This window comes from Macrobrachium nipponense, chromosome 19 (assembly GCF_015104395.2).
Source record: "Macrobrachium nipponense isolate FS-2020 chromosome 19, ASM1510439v2, whole genome shotgun sequence".
NCBI classification, from domain to species: Eukaryota; Metazoa; Arthropoda; class Malacostraca; order Decapoda; family Palaemonidae; genus Macrobrachium; species Macrobrachium nipponense.
In genome coordinates this window covers 38,020,537-38,040,561 of record NC_061088.1, presented here as the reverse complement: position 1 = coordinate 38,040,561, position 20,025 = coordinate 38,020,537, and the positions used below count along the sequence as shown (strand labels likewise).

Genomic DNA, 20,025 nt, shown 5'->3' with positions numbered 1-20,025 from the left:
ATGAAAGCTCCTGGACCTGTTGATAAGAGTTTAACAAAAAATTTCCATCAGAGGTGGTATATGAGGCACTGATGATTTTAAGTTTTCAATGGATGTCGGCACAGGTAACTTGTTTTTGGCATATTCGGTATATCAGATCTGAACAACATGGCTGTACTTCTAACATTTTCATGATGGGGTATTGTACTCAAGAGTTTGGATTTTGCATCATCAAATTCGATGTCACTGTTAAAGATGGAGTTTCCTTTACGACTGTATTCTTTACCAACTTTTATCTTATCACCAAATTTGTTTTTCAGTTTTTCAGTCAGTACTTGATGAGTGTACAAATCAAGGCCAGCCGTGAGGCCTCCTGCACCAGTATATACCTCCTTGTATAACTCCATTAGTTGGGATATGTATTTTGGTTTGTTCCTCCCAATTACCTCAGTTTCAATCAAACTTGATAGACTGGCAAAGGCTACTTCATGTAATTTTCTGTTTGATGTATTACTGACTGGCTGTTTCTGAGCTATTTTACGTAGAAATTGTCGTTTGCATAAATTATTATACTTAACCTCGACTGCGACCAGGTCCTCAGTTGCTAAAGATAGTATTCTTTGGCTTTGTTCAAGGTCTGGAAATCTCTTTGGAGCATTGAGAATTTCAGCAGCACTGGACTGAACTGACTACTCTTACATCGTTCGGACTTGTGAGGGCAGAAAAAACATCTTTCATAAAGTAAACCTTTTGAATTAGATTTTGGCAGATTTGAAGATGGTCGTGTTGCTTTGGGTGGGGTACAAGAAGTTTCAGCTTGTGGTTCGGATGACCTTTTCTTTGGGGCTTTAACAGTAGTGTACCTGCTAATACAGTCACTGTGATAATAAGTTTTGCGAGGATCTTTTGGAGCTGCAGAAAAAATATACTTTGTGATAACTTTGAAAACATCTTTCACTTGTGTAAAACGTAAGCTCAAATTAATTTTTATTGTAAATCACACGTTTCTGTAAAACGTGAATAAACTATTTTGGGTTGTTTTTCTGTAAATTAAATATAGAAAAAATATTATGGTAACACTGCTAAGGTATAATTTGGGAAAGTGACGAAATATAGATCCCGGCGCCTCAGTGGCATGATCGGTATGATCTTGCCCTGGCACCTAGGTGGCCGCGAGTTCGACTCTCGGGCATTCCACTGAGGGGGTTAGATATGTGGATTTCTAGTGACAAAAGTTCACTCTCGACGTGGCTCGGAAGTCACGTAAAGCCGTTGGTCCCGTTGCTGAATAACCACTGGTTCCATGCAACGTAAAAACACCATACAAACAAACAAATACAGATATCTCCCACCCCTCCCCCAAAACCAATAACTTGGGCCTGGGAAACGAATAATTGAAGAATGGCTACTTTCATTTATTGGTACGTCTTTACCATGTTCTATACTGTTAGTTTCTGTTGGTCCTTCAACAAACTCAGATATCTTAACTGCTAATTTAACCTTAAAATGTACAAAAGCATTTGAGTCGTATATTATTCCCTTTATTTCTACTTAAAATTGAATTTCATATTGGTTCATAGGCTTAGAAATATTTTCAGATATATAATTTCCACTTAGATCTTTTTTTAAGCCTCAAGATACATTTTCTATACTACAGTATTCCAATATACAAATATAAGTAATTGTGATTTTCAAAATGTACAATCATATAAAGTATACGTATTATATGCAGTAGCCTTAACTTTTATATTCATCTTTTGTCACATTTCTTACACCGACTAGTTAACTCTTTCGTGTCGACATTTTTCATACTTTGTAAAAAATGAAAATCAGATTTCATAGACTTTCTTCAGCGTGAAATATTTTATTAAGCCTTTTACATATAAGAAATTAAGTTATACATAATTTTAAAGTAAAAAAAAAATCTTTTACGGTTTTAAATGAAAAACGGTAAATTTATGCAAATAGCCAAAAAAGTATATAATTTTAATTAAATAAATATGTATAAGTACTGATTCATTCTTTCAGTCAACTATGAAATTCTGAAAATGCCAAATATATTATATATATATAATATATATATATATATATATATATATATATATATATATATATATATATATATATATAATATATATAGATATATATATATAGTATATATATATATGTATATATATATATATATAATATATATGTGTGTGTGTGTGTGTGTGTGTGTGTATTGTTATATATTGTTATATTACTACTTTCAAAATGCATATATCCCCTTTGACTGTATAAAATATTATGTAGAGGATTTTGGCAACATTTTTTCAGATTCCTAAATAGCTTAGAGATAGGATCTTTAAAATGTTGTGTTCAGATTTCACATAACATAATTTAAAAAGAATATATAACGTAGTATGAAAAGAGAGAGAGATTATCTTTGTCCGTTCGAAGCTAGAGTTGTCTCCCTGTTATGTCAACGCCTTGCGATAAGAGACCCTGAAGTTTCTGCTTTGCTTTCCTAATCTGTCAACACGTTTGGCTAGAGACATCAAGGCCTCCGTTGTGTTTTAGGAATTCTGTCATCACGTCTGATAGGGGCTTTTGCTCGAGTCTGTTTCAATCAAATACGTGTCTTTGTTGAACTGACTGGTTTCATACGCGTATGATTTCATAGTTTTTTCTGTAAAGTTACGTCACTTTTTGAAGCTTTTAGAAAGAATTATTGCCCTAAACGTTTTGTGTCATCTCCACTGTCCAGCTTTCATAAGGGAGAGTTTTCATTACATCTTAGAACTGCGTTCCATTCAGACATCTCCCTCTCTCTCTCTCTGCCTCGCCATAATTGATATTAACGTAACGTAAAATGGTCACTCGTAACTTGTAGATTTCAGATTTTGCATTTCTTAGAGTTTATTTAGTATTATTTAGTGCTTTTTGTGGAATCTGAACAAACATTGTGTGTAACGGCACCTGGTTTTGTGAAAGTGTGAAACAAGCTGCAGCAAAGAAAGAAAATTGGTATACCAAGAAGGTAAAGTGTGTTATATTTTTATTAGTTGCAACTAATAACTAATAGTCAGTGGTTTGGTAAGAAACTAATATCTAATGGTTATGATGGTTTGGTAAGTAACTAATAACTATTGGTTACAATGGTTTGAGAGAAACTATTTACATTTTTACACATTGCAAATTTTTGTGTTTTGTGTTTGTTTCATTTGAAGTGATTTTTATGTTTTGTGCATTTATCCATTTTCTTATTGAAGTGTGTGTTTTTATTTTATATTCTGTGTGATTAATACTTTTTGCAATTTTGGTATTTTGCCCATTTTTCTGTGTTTTCATTTGCATTCACAATTTAATTAACTTAGTTTTTTTCATTAATTAATCGATGCCCATTTAATTGAATTTAACTTAACACTTGTGAATTAATTTGCATTTACTTAGAATTCTTTTCAAGTTTTATTGTTGTTTAGCACTTGTGAATTAATTTCCAAATTTCAATTATTGCCTAACACTTTTGAATTTTGGTTGAATTAATTTTCTTGAATTTTGTGTTAAATTAGTTTTGATTTAATTTTACTTAATTGATTAAGAATTAATTAAACTTTACTTTGTTTTCAAGTAACAGTAATTTTCCCTGATTTGGTGAATTTCACTTATGATTTTGAGCTTAGTAATAAATTTTTGTATTTTAAATTTTTATAAGTATTTTATTTCTAACCAGTATATTTAATTATGATTATGTTGATGTTAGGTAGAAACATAGAGTGGTATTTGATCTGTTTTCCTTCAATTTATTTGGAGTGCTTAGAACCAGGGAAGTACTTAGACTTTTGAAATCAGGGAAATACTTAGACTTTTAAAGTTGTTGATAGAGTGATGCCCTTTGATTAACTTAATTACCTACAAGATTACCTCACACCTGTTTTGATGAACTTAGTCTGATTTTCTGCAATACTGATAAATTGTTAAGGAATCACTGTTGCCTTTAGAGTATTCAGTCGTTTAGTACCTGTGATGAGGGTTTAGGTGTCTGGCTGTTGTGAGGTAACAATTAATGAATGGTAATTGTAGTAACCAGATACTTGGCACTTTGTCACAATATATATAGATATATATATATATATATATATATATATATATATATATATATATATATATATATATATATATATATATATATATATATAGTGTGTGTGTGTGAGAGAGAAAGATTCTTGTTGTTGCCACATGGAGCCATTGCGAATGAATATATCGGCCTAACGAGGTCCAGTTTGAGGTTTCTGTTCCACCAAACTATCAACTGAGTGTTTTTCAACAATACAGGACCCAATCTTCAGTTTGGAAGCAGTTTTATTCATTCCTCTTCTCACTTGAATTAACTTGTTACCCCGACCCCCTAAAACCCTTCAGTCCAGGCAGGCATAAACTTGTCAATGTTAGTGCTGTGTACCCAAGCACCTGACCATACAAAAATGTTTTTTTTTTTTTCATTCCTCTCAAACATGAATATAACCGTGAAATTTGCCCCCCCCCTCCCCCCTAAACTAGTTCCCAGGGCTATTACCATCAGGCTGAAGCTCGGCAGAAGTTCATTTCATTCAAAAGGGTTCTCGAGCAAGTAGTTTATAAGCATTTATATTTATTCCTCTTTTCTCTTGAATAAACCGAGCTAGCTGCCGGGCTATTAGGGTTTTGTTGGGGAAAAGAGACAAGTTATACAATTACCACGAATGCAGAACTGACTTACAAGGTTTCATGCACATAAAAAACTTTATAATAATATCAAGTTCGTTGTCAAAAAATAAATTCCAAATATGATAGTGGCAATTTCTACAAATTTGTCAAAATTGTAGTGAATTATTGGTGGTGTGTGTCAATACAATTTTTGACCATGTCACGCCCATACACTTGGAGGAATAATGCCATTATTCCTCCAAGCCCATACAGTGTACTACGCATATATACACATCACACCCATAGATCGAGGAGCACGCAAAGGAGTTATCGGAGGGCGAACACCTACCCTTCCTTTCCACTCCCGATCTCTTGACCTCCTAATAGCATTCTCTGGCCAGAGGCACAAACAAGATCTAGTAACACGATCAACTCTTATCATACGTGATATGCGCAATACATTCACCAAGAGCAATTTCACATATATAAGAATAAATTAATTTCATAACTAAAACAGTAATTATACTGCGTTACTAAAACATCTACCGACTTTTATGTCAAAAGACTTCGTCTTAAGTATATCTTAGTTTTACCAGACCACTGAGCTGATTAACAGCTCTCCTAGGGCTGGCCCGAAGGATTAGATATTTTTTCGTGGCTAGGAACCAATTGGTCACCCAGCAACGGGACCTACAGCTCCGTCTTGTGCAAAACCATCTTTTCAGTGCTAACCGCACCACAGATACTACACACTAGAACATACCAAAATCAGATAAAATAATATTAAATGTGTAATTCTCGAGTAGATGTGGTTCTTTCACCCTTATTATGTCATGCAATATAGACGTACATAATTAAAAAAAAATATATGGGCATGCGAATATATTTGGTTATCACATGAATACAAATACATTAACATAGTTCCTGTCTGAGGATTACCTAACAGACGGCAACACGCAGTGAAAATCAGTCAGTAATTTTTTATGAGACACTCATAACGATAACAAGAGGCACATAGCTCGGAAACAAGTGAATACAAAAAAAAAAACATTAGAAAATAAAATCGTTTTGAGAGGAATTCCTCAAACGGTGCATGTTTATTCTGCAATGTTAGGTTATCAATCATGTGAACAATTTTCGAGGACCCTACAAGCACCGTAACAGCAGAGACGAAAACAAGAATAACTACAAGAACACAATAAAACAGCTGATTATAAGATAGCCCTTTAAACTTGCCACCTTATCATAAATCATCCTGAGACATCGTAATTTAGTATCAAGAGTCGAACTGAGGTGACGTGAAAGTGCACACGGGACGGGACGGGACGGGAGACGGGACCTACTACAACTCTCCAACCCACAGTGGGTAGTACTACACACCGGCAGCCAGCCACCCACAGCTGAGAATTAAAGGACGACGACCACCCGGGGTGAAAACACCATTGACTGTGCAGTGCCTGCGGTCGTTCTAACCTGAAATATGATTGGTAATACTGGGTGAGTAAGTTTATGCAATGGCGCTGGTGCTTCGGAAAGTAGGCGAGGTGTTGTGTAACTGATTGAGGTTAGTAGGTCTCATAGGCCTAAGCCTATTACTATTGGCTCAGGTTGTATACTACCTAGCTACTACATACCTAGGCCTAGTAGCTACTACTACCTACCTAGCTATTACTACCTATAGGTAGTAGCCTAGTTATCCTAAGCCAATCAGCCTCAAGTTGCTCACAGACCAGCTCTCTTTGCCTCTTAATAGGTACCTACTAGGCTAGGTAGTAGTAGGCTAATTCCATCATGTGGGACATCGGGACCCATACTTACCCTAACTCTGGCTATACAAGGCCTTTGGAGATCCTCAAGTTCTTATGCCTGTTGAGGGTAGCCCAGCTTTTCACTCAAAACAGTCTTAAGATTTTTCTTTTAATTTTTAGCCGAGTTTTGGTAGATCTAGGGTACTTATCCTCGGCGGCCAAGACTATGGCAGTTGCGGTTTTTCTATGCAGTTTTACCCCCCAGGGGCCAGTACTAAACACGGCGAAATACATTGGACGCCCCTAGTGGATACCGTAGCCGCAGTTACGTTCCTTGCAGTCCGTGCAGACTGCTTTTGTAGAAATACCCGATTTTTTAATCATTTGGAGCCATTGTATTTGGGTGAAATGCTATCCAGGGTAGTGGCCTGATTCCCCCCAATCATCAACCGGGACAGGTTCCTCATACATAGGCTTAGGACATAACCTTTTCTGTAGAGAATGCTAGGTCCTGATCTAACCTGATCTTACCTACCTTCCTAACGTAACTCAGGCTGCGCAACTACCTAAAGTTAAGTTTTACTGTAATAATAGATAGGGACCCTGAAATGGACTATTTGGGTAGGAAAGAGCATAGATTTAAGCCTGTTTACCATGGTGAACAAGATTGTGGCAGTTTACATTTTTATATAGAATTTTAGCTGAACAAGAATTTAAAGTGATATTTTTTTGGCTGGCAGTACCTAATTAGGCTAACCTGTTATTTACCTTTAAACTCTATCCTACGTTAAGGGGGACCGATGGGAATGTGGGGTTTTGGGTCTGGTAAAACGCTTGGGAATATTACTATGCCATACAACTCTATCCTACAGTAAGGGGGATCGATGGGAAAGTGGGGTTATGGGTGGGGTAAAACACTTGGGGGAAAGTTTTGCCATGTTATTGTGTTATTTCCTCTTATTTATGACATTTGAAACATAGAATACAAAATGAAATAAATCGATAAATAAACCAATAATGGAGCTGTTATATAGCCAAAATCCACCTATTACATCTGCTATTACGACGCCGAATCCTACTACGCATGCGTCAATCTAACTGGCATGTGCCATGTTATAAGGGAGCTTTTGTTTCAGATTGCCATCATTTAAGGGTGGGTAGGGGGCGTCGGTGCCCCCCCGGTCAGGTAACACATTCTACATGGTTAGGTTAGTATCATAACCTATATGTTACACTTCTAAGATTACCTTTCTTTAAGGGGGGTATGGGGGAGGGGGCAGAGCTCCCCTGGTCATAACACGTTACAAACTTGTACCTGTGCCTTCCACTCCCAGTACCCCAACCCATCCTCCCCTTGCCAGGCATATGGCTCCCGGGTGGTTATGTATCCCACACCCCCTGCCAGAATGCAAATATGGCGGTTTGTATAGGTATGTTTCTTGGCCCCGAACTAAAACTTCGAAGATTGTTCAGTCAAAGTAGACTATGGCAGTTGATGTTTTCCTGTTATTTTACTTACTTTACAAGAGTTTAAGGTAATATTTTGCCAGTCGACTGTAACTAATCTGTTATTTACCTTTGAACTCTGTACGTCGGTACATGGCACCCCTTGTACCGTCACGTAGTCTTCAAAGGTAAATTACAGTCAGCCGAATAAATATTACTTTAAATTCTTGTTCAGTAAGTAAAATAACATAGGAAAACGTCAGTTGCCTTAGTCTACTTTACCGTGGAATGCGGGATTAGAATTACCTATAGGTATATCCCCCAGAAATGCCCACTACAAAAATGCCTACAGCAGCCCTGACCCCCGTGTTCTGCATTTATTCCATGTAGACCCAAACCGTCTGGGGCACTGCCTCCTACCCAGTTTGGACCCTTTTGTCTCCTATGCAGTGCCTCCCCCAACATAACCTGACCTAGATTGCCATAAAATTGATTACAAGGACAGATAGAGGAATACGTACATACACATCTAGCCTAATCTAGCTAGGCCCAGGATTTGCCACAGTTGCAGCTAGAAATCTTTAGATGTATATGGAAATTGTCAATTGTCAAAATAAATGGTAAAAACATCAGGAATTATTGGAAAAATGGCATTTCAATGCTAATTTCAATTATTGACATCTGGTAAAATTTCATAGGGATTGTCAAACTCCTTTGTAACCTTAAATAGTAGTGACATTTTTATTTCTCTCCTAAACATCACTTCTAAACAGACTGAAGACTTCCTTAAAAATATAATACCATATTCAATTATGCTAATGTAGTACTATGACAATGATACCACCTAGCTTAAAAAGGAAGGATTCAGGTAAATTACAACTTGAGAATTACTCTTGATTAATTTGGTGCCATATGTAAATAAACAAGAGGTCTAATTTCTGTATCCTACAAATATCCAGGTACATGTAGTAGACATTTATGACATATAGCTTAGAACAAAAAGTTGGGTTAAAGTATTAACTATAGAGTTGGCAAAAATTCATGCAAGGAGAGATAACTAAAGCTTGCCAAGGAGTGCCAGTTTCCACATAGTAAATGTGAGAAGTTGTGGTATGCAGGTGATCAGAAACTGTTGAAAGTAGTGAGATTTTAACTTTTGGCTTATTGGAATTTTGAAGGGCCATACAGTTTTTGTAGGTATTCAATTATTCATATTTTTTCTTTTGACAGAAAACTTGCAGGCCGCACCCTGTTTGTTACAGGGGCAAGCAGGGGTATAGGAAAAGCCATAGCCCTCAAAGCAGCACGTGATGGGGCCAATATTGTCATTGCTGCAAAAACTGCTGATCCACATCCCAAGTTACCAGGCACTATTTATACAGCAGCCAAAGAAAGTAAGTTGTTTTCCTATGACAGATAATAAAAGTATTCTGGACGCACACACACCTTGAAATATAGAATAGAACACCTAGACTTTGAACTGCTGCTGAATGCAAGTAAATTGTGTTGTGAGTGTGAGAGAATGATACAGCAAAGAGGACATGGAGGAGTTCAAGGTGAGTGATCACAGTTTGTGAAGAAGGAAATACTTTGAGAAGATAAGAAGTAATGTGCTTTTTCTGAAGTACCTTGAGAAGATTGGAAGTAACGTGCTCTTTCTGAAGTACCTTGAGAAGATAAGAAGTAATGTGTTCTTAAAGTATGAATACAGAAGTACATATCAGAATAAATCACTATAACAGCTGAAAATTTGAGTATATTAGGACTGGATGTTTCTATAATAGTAGTCTTATACTTACAGGACTTTTCTGATTGATTTATATGTACTGATTAGTGGTAATGTAGTTATTGTTTAGCCAGTTTTTTCTTATTTGTTCTCTTACAAAAGAAAAACCTAAAAAAAAACTTTGTGTTTATTTTTTGGATAGTTCATTTGCAGGCATTTATTGCTATAAATTGCACTTAGCTTGCCAAAAAGTACAATTTGTTCCTACTCAATATACAAACCCTCTGTCCTTTACATAAGGGATTAATTTCAGCGTAGGCTGGAATTACGCCCGACATAAGAGATTAATTTCAGCGTAGGCTGGAATTACGCCCGTTAAATTCTTGAACAAAGTGTTTAGGCAGTAACTACTGTTTGGTAGGTGGGTAGGCCCGCCTGCCTGGATGCAACCCTTCCCAGAACTTTGCATTAGTGCCCCCGACTAAATATTCTTTCCAGCCCTTTTTCAGATGAGTTACGATTCCTCGCTCATTTCAGTAAGGTCCAGAAGTCTGACTCTTGATCATGCAGCTCCCATACTCCGATCAAGTTGTCAGAGGCAGGGCTCTCCTCCTCGCTCTTACGACCATGAGGAATAGCCCAGGAGTGCAGAAATCCAGTCAGTTCTAGAGTCTCACTCACATTCCTCCCACTAATCAGTGAGTCTTCCTTATGTAAAGTAACTGTACAAACCTGAGGTCCTTTGCATTACTGCCCACCTCATGCCACCCCTCAATCTTAACCTGGGCCGGAAGGCAAAGTGGAGTGTTTACATCCAGGGAGGTGGGCCTACCCGCCTACCAGACAGTAGTTACTACTTAACCACCTTGTTCAAGAATTTAACGACCTAATTCCAGCCTACGCTGAAAGTAATTCCTTATGTAAAAGACCTCAGGATTTTATAGCTAGGAAAAATACATTTAATGTATGACACTTACCTGGCAGGTATATATATAGCTATATTCTCTGTTCCACCTGGCAGAAATTTTCAAAACTCGCGGCAATCGCTAGTAACCTATTAGTAGTTCAGGCAACCACCACCCCGTTACCGTGGCGCTAGCGCTAGGAACCGTTCCCAATTGGGCCAGATTTTCTCTGCCAGCCGAACCGGCAACATTGTTGGTGGTTCCCTGCTAGAATTTTCATTCTCGTTGCTGACTGATCTTGGATTTTGGTATTGTACTTGGAAACGTTAGCTTGGCATTCGCTTTGGATTGTTCTTTAAGATGTCTGACTCTGGAAGTATGTTTAGAGTGTGTGTAAAAGAGGGGTGTAAGGTAAGACTGCCGAAAGCTTCGGTCGACCCTCATACCGTTTGTAAGAAATGTAGGGAGACTGTGTGTACTTGGGAGAATAGATGCATTGAATGTGAGAATTTATCAGAGAAGGAATGGAAGGTCTTTATGAAATACGTTGAGAGACTGGAGAAAGATCGTGTAAGGAGATCTGTTTCTCGTAGTGAGAAGTCAAATTCTTCGAGTAAAAGGAGGTGATTGTATTTCCTCTCCAGCTCCTTCTAATGTAGTTAATTGTAGTTCCTTCTCCCCAGGTATATCCTGCGCCCGCTGCTGTATCGGAGGAGACGAACGATACAAATATTGTGAAAGTGTTCGCTGCCCTTGCGTCCATGGGCGACCAGATACAGCGACTTACAGACAAAGTTAGTGCTTTCGATGTCAGTGAAAGTGTAGTGGAGGGGGCGTCTGATCGTCTCTCTCGTGCTCCTAGACCTAGACCTCTGTCAAGCTCCCAGACCCAAGGGAGAAGGCATGTCGACAGTCGAAGGGAGGCGAGAGAGGTTTTGACACGGTCAGGCGTCCCTTCGAACAGTCCTGTTGCAAGTTCCCAGGCTGTTGCAGTTCGCCGCAGAAAAGGCGTAACTGGGAAGTGTGCGTCCTCGGAAGGTTCGACTTCCGAGCGAGAACGTCGGTATGCAGTGGTGTCTCGCCCACTCAAGAGGACGTTCAGGACATCAACTGCTCTCGAGAGACAGGTGCAAGATAGTGAGGCTTGGAGTAGTCCTGAGGTGTTGTCATCCTCGGAAGACGGGGGAGCAGTACCGATCAAGAGGAAAAGGATTTTTCGTACTAGAGAGGACGCAAATCGCACTGGCGATATACGTCCGTCTCGGCATGGTATTGCCTTGGGAGAATCGCCTCCATCTTCTTATGGATCCTCCCCTCGTATTTCTCCGTCGGGTAGAGTACAAGATCGCTCTCCTTTAGGTCGCAGTCCAGCTCGTAATCCTCATCCTTCGTCGTCTACCATTCAGGAGGATGGTACGAAGCATTTCTTACGGGAAATGCAGTCCAAGTTGGCAGTGTTGGTGAAGTCTTGGGATGCTCCTGAACAAGCATCTTCGAGGCGTAAGGACGATTTCCTTCCCATTAAGTCTTCGAAAAGGGAAGACAAGGACGCGTTCGCCGAGGACGCAGGGCGCACTGGCGCTAGGAGGAAAAATAGTGTCGGAAGAAAGCAGGACGCAAACGTCAGGACGCGGAACCAATGGTGGACGCAGGACGCAGGCGGCAGGAAGCAGGCGTGTCTACGATGGACGCAGGACGCAGGCGGCAGGACGCAGACGCATCGGTAGCCGCAGGACGCAGGCGGCAAGACATCGAGAGGCGGCAGGACGCCGATGCCTCGCTAGCCGCAGGACGCAGGCGGCAGGACGCTAGTCCGTCAACGAAGCGTCAATACGACGACGACTTGCAAGATATTTCTTCAGCAGAAGAAGAGTTGGAAGTAATTGAAGAAAAGAATACAGAACCTTCTTCAGATTATAAGGTTCTGACTTCACGTCTTATTGCTGTTTTTGAGGGGGAATTTAAACCGACAGCTCCGTTATCCCCCTTATCACAGTTTTCCAAGACTAGGACTCCAAAGAAGTCCTCCTTCCTGAAAATGACGATGTCAATTTCGGCAAAGAAGGCCCTTCAACGGGTGAATGACTGGATGAAGGACAAGAAAGAAGCGGGAAAATACTCTTTTGTTTTTCCTCCAGCTAAGTTAGCTTCTAAATCGGGAGTATGGTACGCTACTGGAGAAAGTCTAGGCCTGGGAGTACCTGCCTCCTCCCAGGGGGACTTCTCCAGTATAGGGTGGGACAGCCCTCACAGCAGACAGGGCGTTACAGTCGGCCAATGGTCTGGTTGGACGTCCTCGGAATTTGACCATCTATTTAAAGGGATTTTTAGGACTTTCGAAGTCTTTAATTTCTTGGATTGGTCTTTGGGAGCGCTAGCGAATTCCATAGGAGAAGAGGTATTCGCAGGACTTAGAAACAGCTAAGAGCATTATGTCCTGCATGGATAAGGCTCTTAGAGACGGAACGAATGAGCTGGCTTCGTTATTTACGGCAGGAGTGCTTAAGAAGAGATCGCTCTTGTGTTCGTTCGCCTCAAAAGGAGTTTCTAACTCTCAGAAATCGGAGTTACTGTTCTCTCCCCTTTCGAAACAGCTGTTTCCTTCAGAGGTGATTAGGGATATAGCTCTATCCCTTTCGCAGAAAGCTACTCAAGATCTTCTTTCTTCTTCGGTTAAGAAGTTCTTACCAACCAAGTTGGTGAAGAAGACGCCAAAGGAGACTAGACCGTCGCAACAGCCCTTTCGAGGAAGAACATTCGCTCGACCCGCCTTTAGGGGTAAGAGAGTACCAGCGAAAAGAGGAGCCAAGAACCCCTCTAAAGAATGAGAATTCGGTCCTCCAGACGACAGTGGGAGCCAGACTTCAAGGTTTTTGGGAAGTCTGGCAACAAATGAAGGCAGATCCCTGGGCTGTCAACGTAGCTCGGGAAGGATACAAGATTCCTTTCGTGAAAAGACCCCCTCTCGCAACATCTCCGAGAGCCCTCGGGGCAAATTACAACGATTTAGAGAAGAAAGCGCTCTGTGGGAGCAAGTAGCTTCCATGCTAGAGAAAGGAGCAATAGAACCTGTTCTGGATCACGAATCTCCGGGATTTTACAACCGTCTGTTCCTGGTTGCAAAGTCCTCGGGAGGTTGGAGGCCAGTGCTGGACGTAAGTCAACTGAATCTTTTCGTAGAAAAGACCAAGTTCACTATGGAGACGAACGATTCAGTACTGGCAGCGGTACGTCCAGGGGACTGGATGGCGACTCTGGACTTACAAGACGCATACTTTCATATTCCGATTCATCCAGGAAGCAGGAAGTATCTAAGGTTTGTGATTCAGGACAGGGTCTTTCAGTTCAAGGCCCTATGCTTCGGCCTTTGCACAGCCCCTCAAGTATTCACGAGGATGATGTCCAATGTGGCGAGATGGCTACATTTAAGAGGGATCAGAGTATCTTTGTATCTGGACGACTGGTTGATAAGATCCCAGTCGAGAATTCAATGTCTGGAGGACGTAAGTCAAACATTGGACTTAGCAAAAGACCTAGGTCTGGTAGTGAATATGGGAAAGTCCCATTTGGAGCCCCAACAACAGATAGTTTATTTGGGGATTCAGATATCGGCAGTGACTTTTCGGGCTTTTCCGTCCCCCGAAAGGCAAGCCCAATGCAGTCAGAAGGTGCAGGATTTTCTAAAGAAAGACCGATGCTCTGCAAGAGTGTGGATGAGTCTACTGGGCACACACTCTTCACTAGAGAGGTTCATTTCTTTAGGAAGACTGCACATGAGACCTCTTCAGTTTTTCCTGAAGGATTCATGGCCAAGAAAATCGCAACCGGATTCCTTCCAGTTTCTAATTCCGACCGAAGTAAAGGAGGAATTAAAGTGGTGGCTAACTCCAGGCAGGTTAGCAAGAGGGATGTCGCTTCAGCAGAAGAACCCAGACCTCGTCTGGTTTTCCGACGCGTCGGACGCGGGTGTGGGGAGCGACATTAGGCCCTCAAGAGGTGTCGGGACTTTGGAACAAGGACGAAACAAAGTGGCACATAAACAGGAAGGAACTGTTGGCAATTTTCTTGGCTTTGAAGCACTTCAGAGAGTTGATTCGAAACAAGACAGTGCAGGTCAACTCGGACAACACCACGGCTCTGGCATATATTCGGAAGCAAGGGGAACTCATTCTTTTCCCCTTTACAATCTGGCAAAAGAAAAAATTCTGCTTTGGGCAGAAGAGGAAAAGGTCGTGATACTCACCAGGTTTATACAAGGAGAAAAGAACGTGGGTGCGGACCTGTTGAGCAGGAGAGAGCAACTTCTCTCGACGGAGTGGACGTTGCACATGGAGGTTTGCCAGAGCCTGTGGAAGTTGTGGGGCCGTCCGGTAGTGGATCTGTTTGCGACAGCCAGAACAAAGAGATTACCAACATATTGCTCTCCGATTCCAGACCAGGAAGCAGTGGCGGTAGATGCATTCCTGATGGATTGGTCAAACTTAGATCTGTACGCATTTCCTCCGTTCAAGGTGCTGGGGAAAGTGATGAAGAAGTTCAGGGAGAGCAAAGGACGAGGATGACCTTAATAGCCCCGTTTTGGCCGGCCCAAAGTTTGGTTCACAGAGGTACTGGAATGGACGGTAGATACGCCAAGGACGCTTCCTCTAAGAGTAGATTTACTCAAACAACCCCACTTCGACAGGTTTCACAAGAATACCCTCGCTCTGGGTCTGACTGCGTTCAGACTATCGAACGTCTGGTCAGAGCGAGGGGATTATTCTAGAGAGGTGGCCAGTGCAGTGGCTAGAGCCAGAAGAACCTCCACAATCACTGTGTATCAGTCGAAGTGGGACAATTTCCGGAAGTGGTGTAAAAACAGGAAAGTGTCTTCATCCAGTACCTCTGTGACCCAAATCGCAGATTTCCTTCTTTACTTGAGGAAGGATTTACACTTGTCAGTTTCGACAATTAAAGGTTATAAGAGTATGCTAACCTCAGTGTTTAGACACAGGGATCTAGACATCTCGAATAACTTAGATCTGAGAGATCTGATTAGGTCGTTTGGGACGAAGAAACAATCAGAAGGCAGGCCACCTGCGTGGAACCTGGATGTGGTCTTGAAGTATTTAACTTCTAGCAAATTCGAACCGTTAGAGGAATCCTCTCTGAGAGATCTTGCTAAGAAGACTATCTTTTTAGTAGCATTAGCAACTGCTAAAAGAGTTAGTGAGCTTCAGGCCATATCGAAGAAGGTGGGATGGAGACACGGCAATGCAGTGTCTGTGTGCATTCCAAGAAGGTTTCTGGCCAAGAATGAGGATCCAGCTAATCCTTGGCCAAGATCCTTGAAGTTTTGGGTGTAGCTGAATTGGTCGGTAACGAGCAAGAAAGAGTTCTCTGCCCAGTGAGAGCGTTGAGATGTTATATACAAAGAACAAGAGTTATCAGAGGGAGGTCTGATGCTCTGTGGTGTTCAGTTAAAGACCCCACTAGACCCATGACGAAGAACGCTCTAGCCTTCTTCATGAGAGAGTTAATTAAAGAGGCTCATATGTTGTGTGAAGAGCAGAGCTTTGGTATTTTAAAGGTGAAGGCTCATGAAGTCAGGGCAGTGGCGACTTCATTAGCGTTTAAAAAGAATTTAGCCCTCAAGGAAATTATTGAATCAACATATTGGAGAACTAATTCAATATTTGCGTCTCATTATCTTAGGGACGTTCAGACAACCTTCGATAATTGTCAGACGCTAGGTCCATACGTGTCCTCGGGTACAGTATTGGGCAAAGGAGTTACTACCCCATAACCTTCTTGTAAGCTAGTTGTTTTTATTAGGTGATGGTGTTTGTGTTTTTTTTGGTCGTCTGAGAAAAGGGTGCGGTACTTTTCTCAGTCGTGTTAGTATTATCTGGTGATGGTGTGTGTGTAGTTCAGGTAAATGATTTGTTACTAGCTTGAATGCCGTGGCATAAGAGGGCTGTAAGGATCTGTCAACACATTGGTCACGTCCAGTTGTCAGTTCCAGTCTTAGCTTCTTCAACATACAGGACACTTCCTTGTTGAGAGCTACTAAGGTTTAAGCAGGCTTGTAGAGGCAGGACCTATGAAGTCAGCTACCTTAGCAGGTAAGGAACCTGGAGTTTTAATAATATTTTAATAATATTTTTATACTCTAAGAATGTTGCTGTCCTTGACCCACCTCCAAATGTGTCAATCAGCTATATATATACCTGCCAGGTAAGTGTCATACATTAAAATGAAGTTTTTATGATAAAACAAAGTTTAATGTATACTTACCTGGCAGGTATATATAATTTAATTCCCACCCGCCTCCCCTCAGGGGACAGGGTTCAGAGAAAATCTGGCCCAATTGGGAACGGTTCCTAGCGCTAGCGCCACGGTAACGGGGTGGTGGTTGCCTGAACTACTAATAGGTTACTAGCGATTGCCGCGAGTTTTGAAAATTTCTGCCAGGTGGAACAGAGAATATAGCTATATATATACCTGCCAGGTAAGTATACATTAAACTTTGTTTTATCATAAAAACTTCATATTTACTTTAAAAAAAAATTGTGATTTTAAGATCATTGTATTTAATCATGGTCATTTGCAGTTGAAGCAGTAGGGGGTCAAGCTCTCCCTTGTGTAGTGGACGTCCGCGATGAAAATTCTGTTGGCAATGCTGTTGATAATGCAGTTAAACAGTTTGGAGGCATAGATATTTGTATCAACAATGCTAGTGCTATCTCACTTACTGGAACCCAACATACCTCCATGAAGAAGTTCGATCTTATGCACCAGATCAATACAAGAGGAACATATCTTGTGTAAGTCTTGTTTTGTTTTATATTTTGTTGGTCTTTTTGTTGCCTCCCTTTATAGTTTGTGTCTTGGATATAGGCCCAGTATTATTTTCAGTATTTTGACTACAAGATAAGGACAGATGCCACTAGGGATAGTAAAGGAATCCGTGTTCTTTTTATTTTTATCATGGAGGAACATTTGATTATATGGCAATTCTTCAAATGTCCCTTTAAGGTAATCAGGTCGCATAATGACAGATATTGTACTTCCCCAATTGTCAGTGTGACACAAGGTGTATTAAAGCTGTCAGTATTGCTAAGAGTGTCACTATGTTATTAGTACGTAGTATTTTGAACAATTCAAGATTAATAGGATACTGGTAATTTCATTTTTATATAAAAGAATACTGATGGATCAGGCAATGTAGTGTATTAACCTGAAAAAACAGTGAGGGAGAGAGTCGGACTTAACTTCAGGAGGAGCAAAAGACTTGCAATTAAAAAGAAGAGAATCTATAGGACTAGGAATAAAGTTTGGCTTATTATTGTTTGAACAATGGGGAAAAAAGTGATTGTATATACGTATAGTAATATCTCAATCTTACGCGATTCGAGTTGCACGAATTCACAGCAGTGCAAACTTTTCATTGGAACCTAACTAATTATCATACGCAAGTATTTCACAGACACGCGAATGCAAATGCAACATTTTCGAATCCTGGAGAAACCCTGCTAAGGTGTTTGTTAAATTTTTTTAATGTAATTTATAATTATATTGCAGTGTCTTACCAAACAATTATACAGCTGTAGGTTCCCTAGATGGGAGACAACAGATTAAAAACTTCTACGGTGGCACCGCCATTGCCGATGTAGGTGATGTCATCTCCCTCCACTCAAGGGAGGTGCAGGTACAAATGTTCAGGTAGAGTAATGCCTCAGGTTATGAAATTAATCCGTTCCGAAGTGGCCTTCGTAACCTGATTTTTTTGTATCTAGAACTACATTTTACATGCAAATTGCCTAATTTGTTCCAAGCCCTACAAAAGCACCACAGTAAATAAAGTGTATTAATGTACAGGGTACAAGAAATACTGTATGTACATGTATGTACATATGTAGTAAAATGTGGAACCTTACCTTGCGATTGAGGCAATGTCCGAAAGTGACAGAGGAGGAGGACAAATGCAGAAAACATGAACACTTAACTTTACGAAACACATAAAAAAATGGCAGAAAACATCAACTCTAAACTTTACGAAACACATTAACAAATGGCAGAAAACATTAACACTTAACTTTACGAAAAAGTTAAAATTAATTTTGTTCATGAATCTTACCTGCCAGATATAAATACAGTTACCATCCGAGTTGCGACCCTCGCGAGTTACGTCCACCTGTACTTACGACAGTGTCCGACAGGGGTCTATTTTTTTATATTTGGCGGCGTTTACTGTTTGGCAGCGCAGTAGCGTAGTGCGCGGCGCGGTATGACAGTTACGACGGCGCCGGCAGCACAGGGTAAAACGTATCATATAAAATAACCTGAATGTTATTACGGTACACATGTTGCTCTACTTACCATATGAAATACAGGTAATATACTCAGTAGATTAACAAATCTGTGTAATATATAAAAGATGAATACTGGCAAATATGATTAGAAATGACGAAACGAAAGATACGTTACTCGAGTGTAATGTAAACAAACAAAGCTCTAACTAACACTGCATAACAGCCTACGTATATATGTATGTACAAACCAACGACGTGCCGGTATTGTATTATGTTGGAATATTCCTTGACCATTGGTCCTGGGATAATGTGAAAAAAGAGTGTAATTAAGTCATTCAAAAAATGCGGAATATCTAATGCAATGGATGGCACAGAGGATGATCTCCTGTTTGAAAGTGACGACGAACCTGCAGTTGATTCACCAGATTCAAACTGGGATCCTTATGATGAAACTGCGAATGATAATTTGTTTGATGAATTGTTTAATTCAAGTGACGATGACTCAAGTAATTTTGAAGGATTTTAAATACATATTTACCATTAAATACAAAATTTTTTTATTTTATTTTATGTGATAAAAGATTTCATACCATAAATGTTTTTGAACAGTACCCCGGTAAATACAAAACTGTCAGAGTGAACGCATCTTTCTCGCTACGCAATATTTACACTTGCTGTGCGATTGGGGTTTCTTCAATTTACTTTGATTTTTTTCATTTTATTTAAGGTAATGGATGTTCTAATGTATTATTATTGTCGTATTACAGTGTGAGATGTTTTTAATACTGGTATTTACATGCATAGTTACCTCAACAAGGCTGTCATTGTTATTAGCCAACTGTAAAGCCTGGATTCCTGTACTGATATGCCAAAATAATAAAGATTCACTTTTTGTTACCGTTAGATAAGTCGACCTCCTAATTTTGGCATCATTTTTTGGGGCTAAAGGGTCGACTTATACGCCGAAATATACGGTACTTAAAAATGCAACACATTCATATCATACGTCCTCGAGTACAGTATAATCTTCCACTTTAACTGAGTACTTATAATCCACGTGTCTGCCATTTTGGCTGCTATTTTCGACTAATGACCCTTCTGACATAAGACCTGTTGGTCGGAATGGATCTAGGTCGCAACTCGGATGGTAACTGTATAGCTGTATTCTCCGAAGTCCGACAGAATTTCAAAACTCCCGGCACACGCAGTGGTCGGCCAGTTGGTAGTACCCATTCCCGCCGCTGGGAGGCGGGCGTCAGGAA

At 40.2% G+C, this 20,025-nt stretch overlaps 1 protein-coding gene across 1 annotated transcript in view; it reads left to right on the top strand.

Annotated features, from left to right (window-relative positions):
• The first annotated feature begins 5,913 nt into the window (after positions 1–5,913).
• The window catches only part of LOC135216303 (hydroxysteroid dehydrogenase-like protein 2), a 66,681-nt gene continuing 52,569 nt past the window's right edge, over positions 5,914–20,025 (top strand). The window contains exons 1-3 of the mRNA XM_064251478.1: positions 5,914–6,141; positions 9,069–9,232; positions 17,062–17,275. Of these exons, the coding sequence (XP_064107548.1) occupies positions 6,125–6,141; positions 9,069–9,232; positions 17,062–17,275 (395 nt within the window). The 5' untranslated portion in view covers positions 5,914–6,124. The remainder of the gene's footprint in view (positions 6,142–9,068; positions 9,233–17,061; positions 17,276–20,025) is intronic.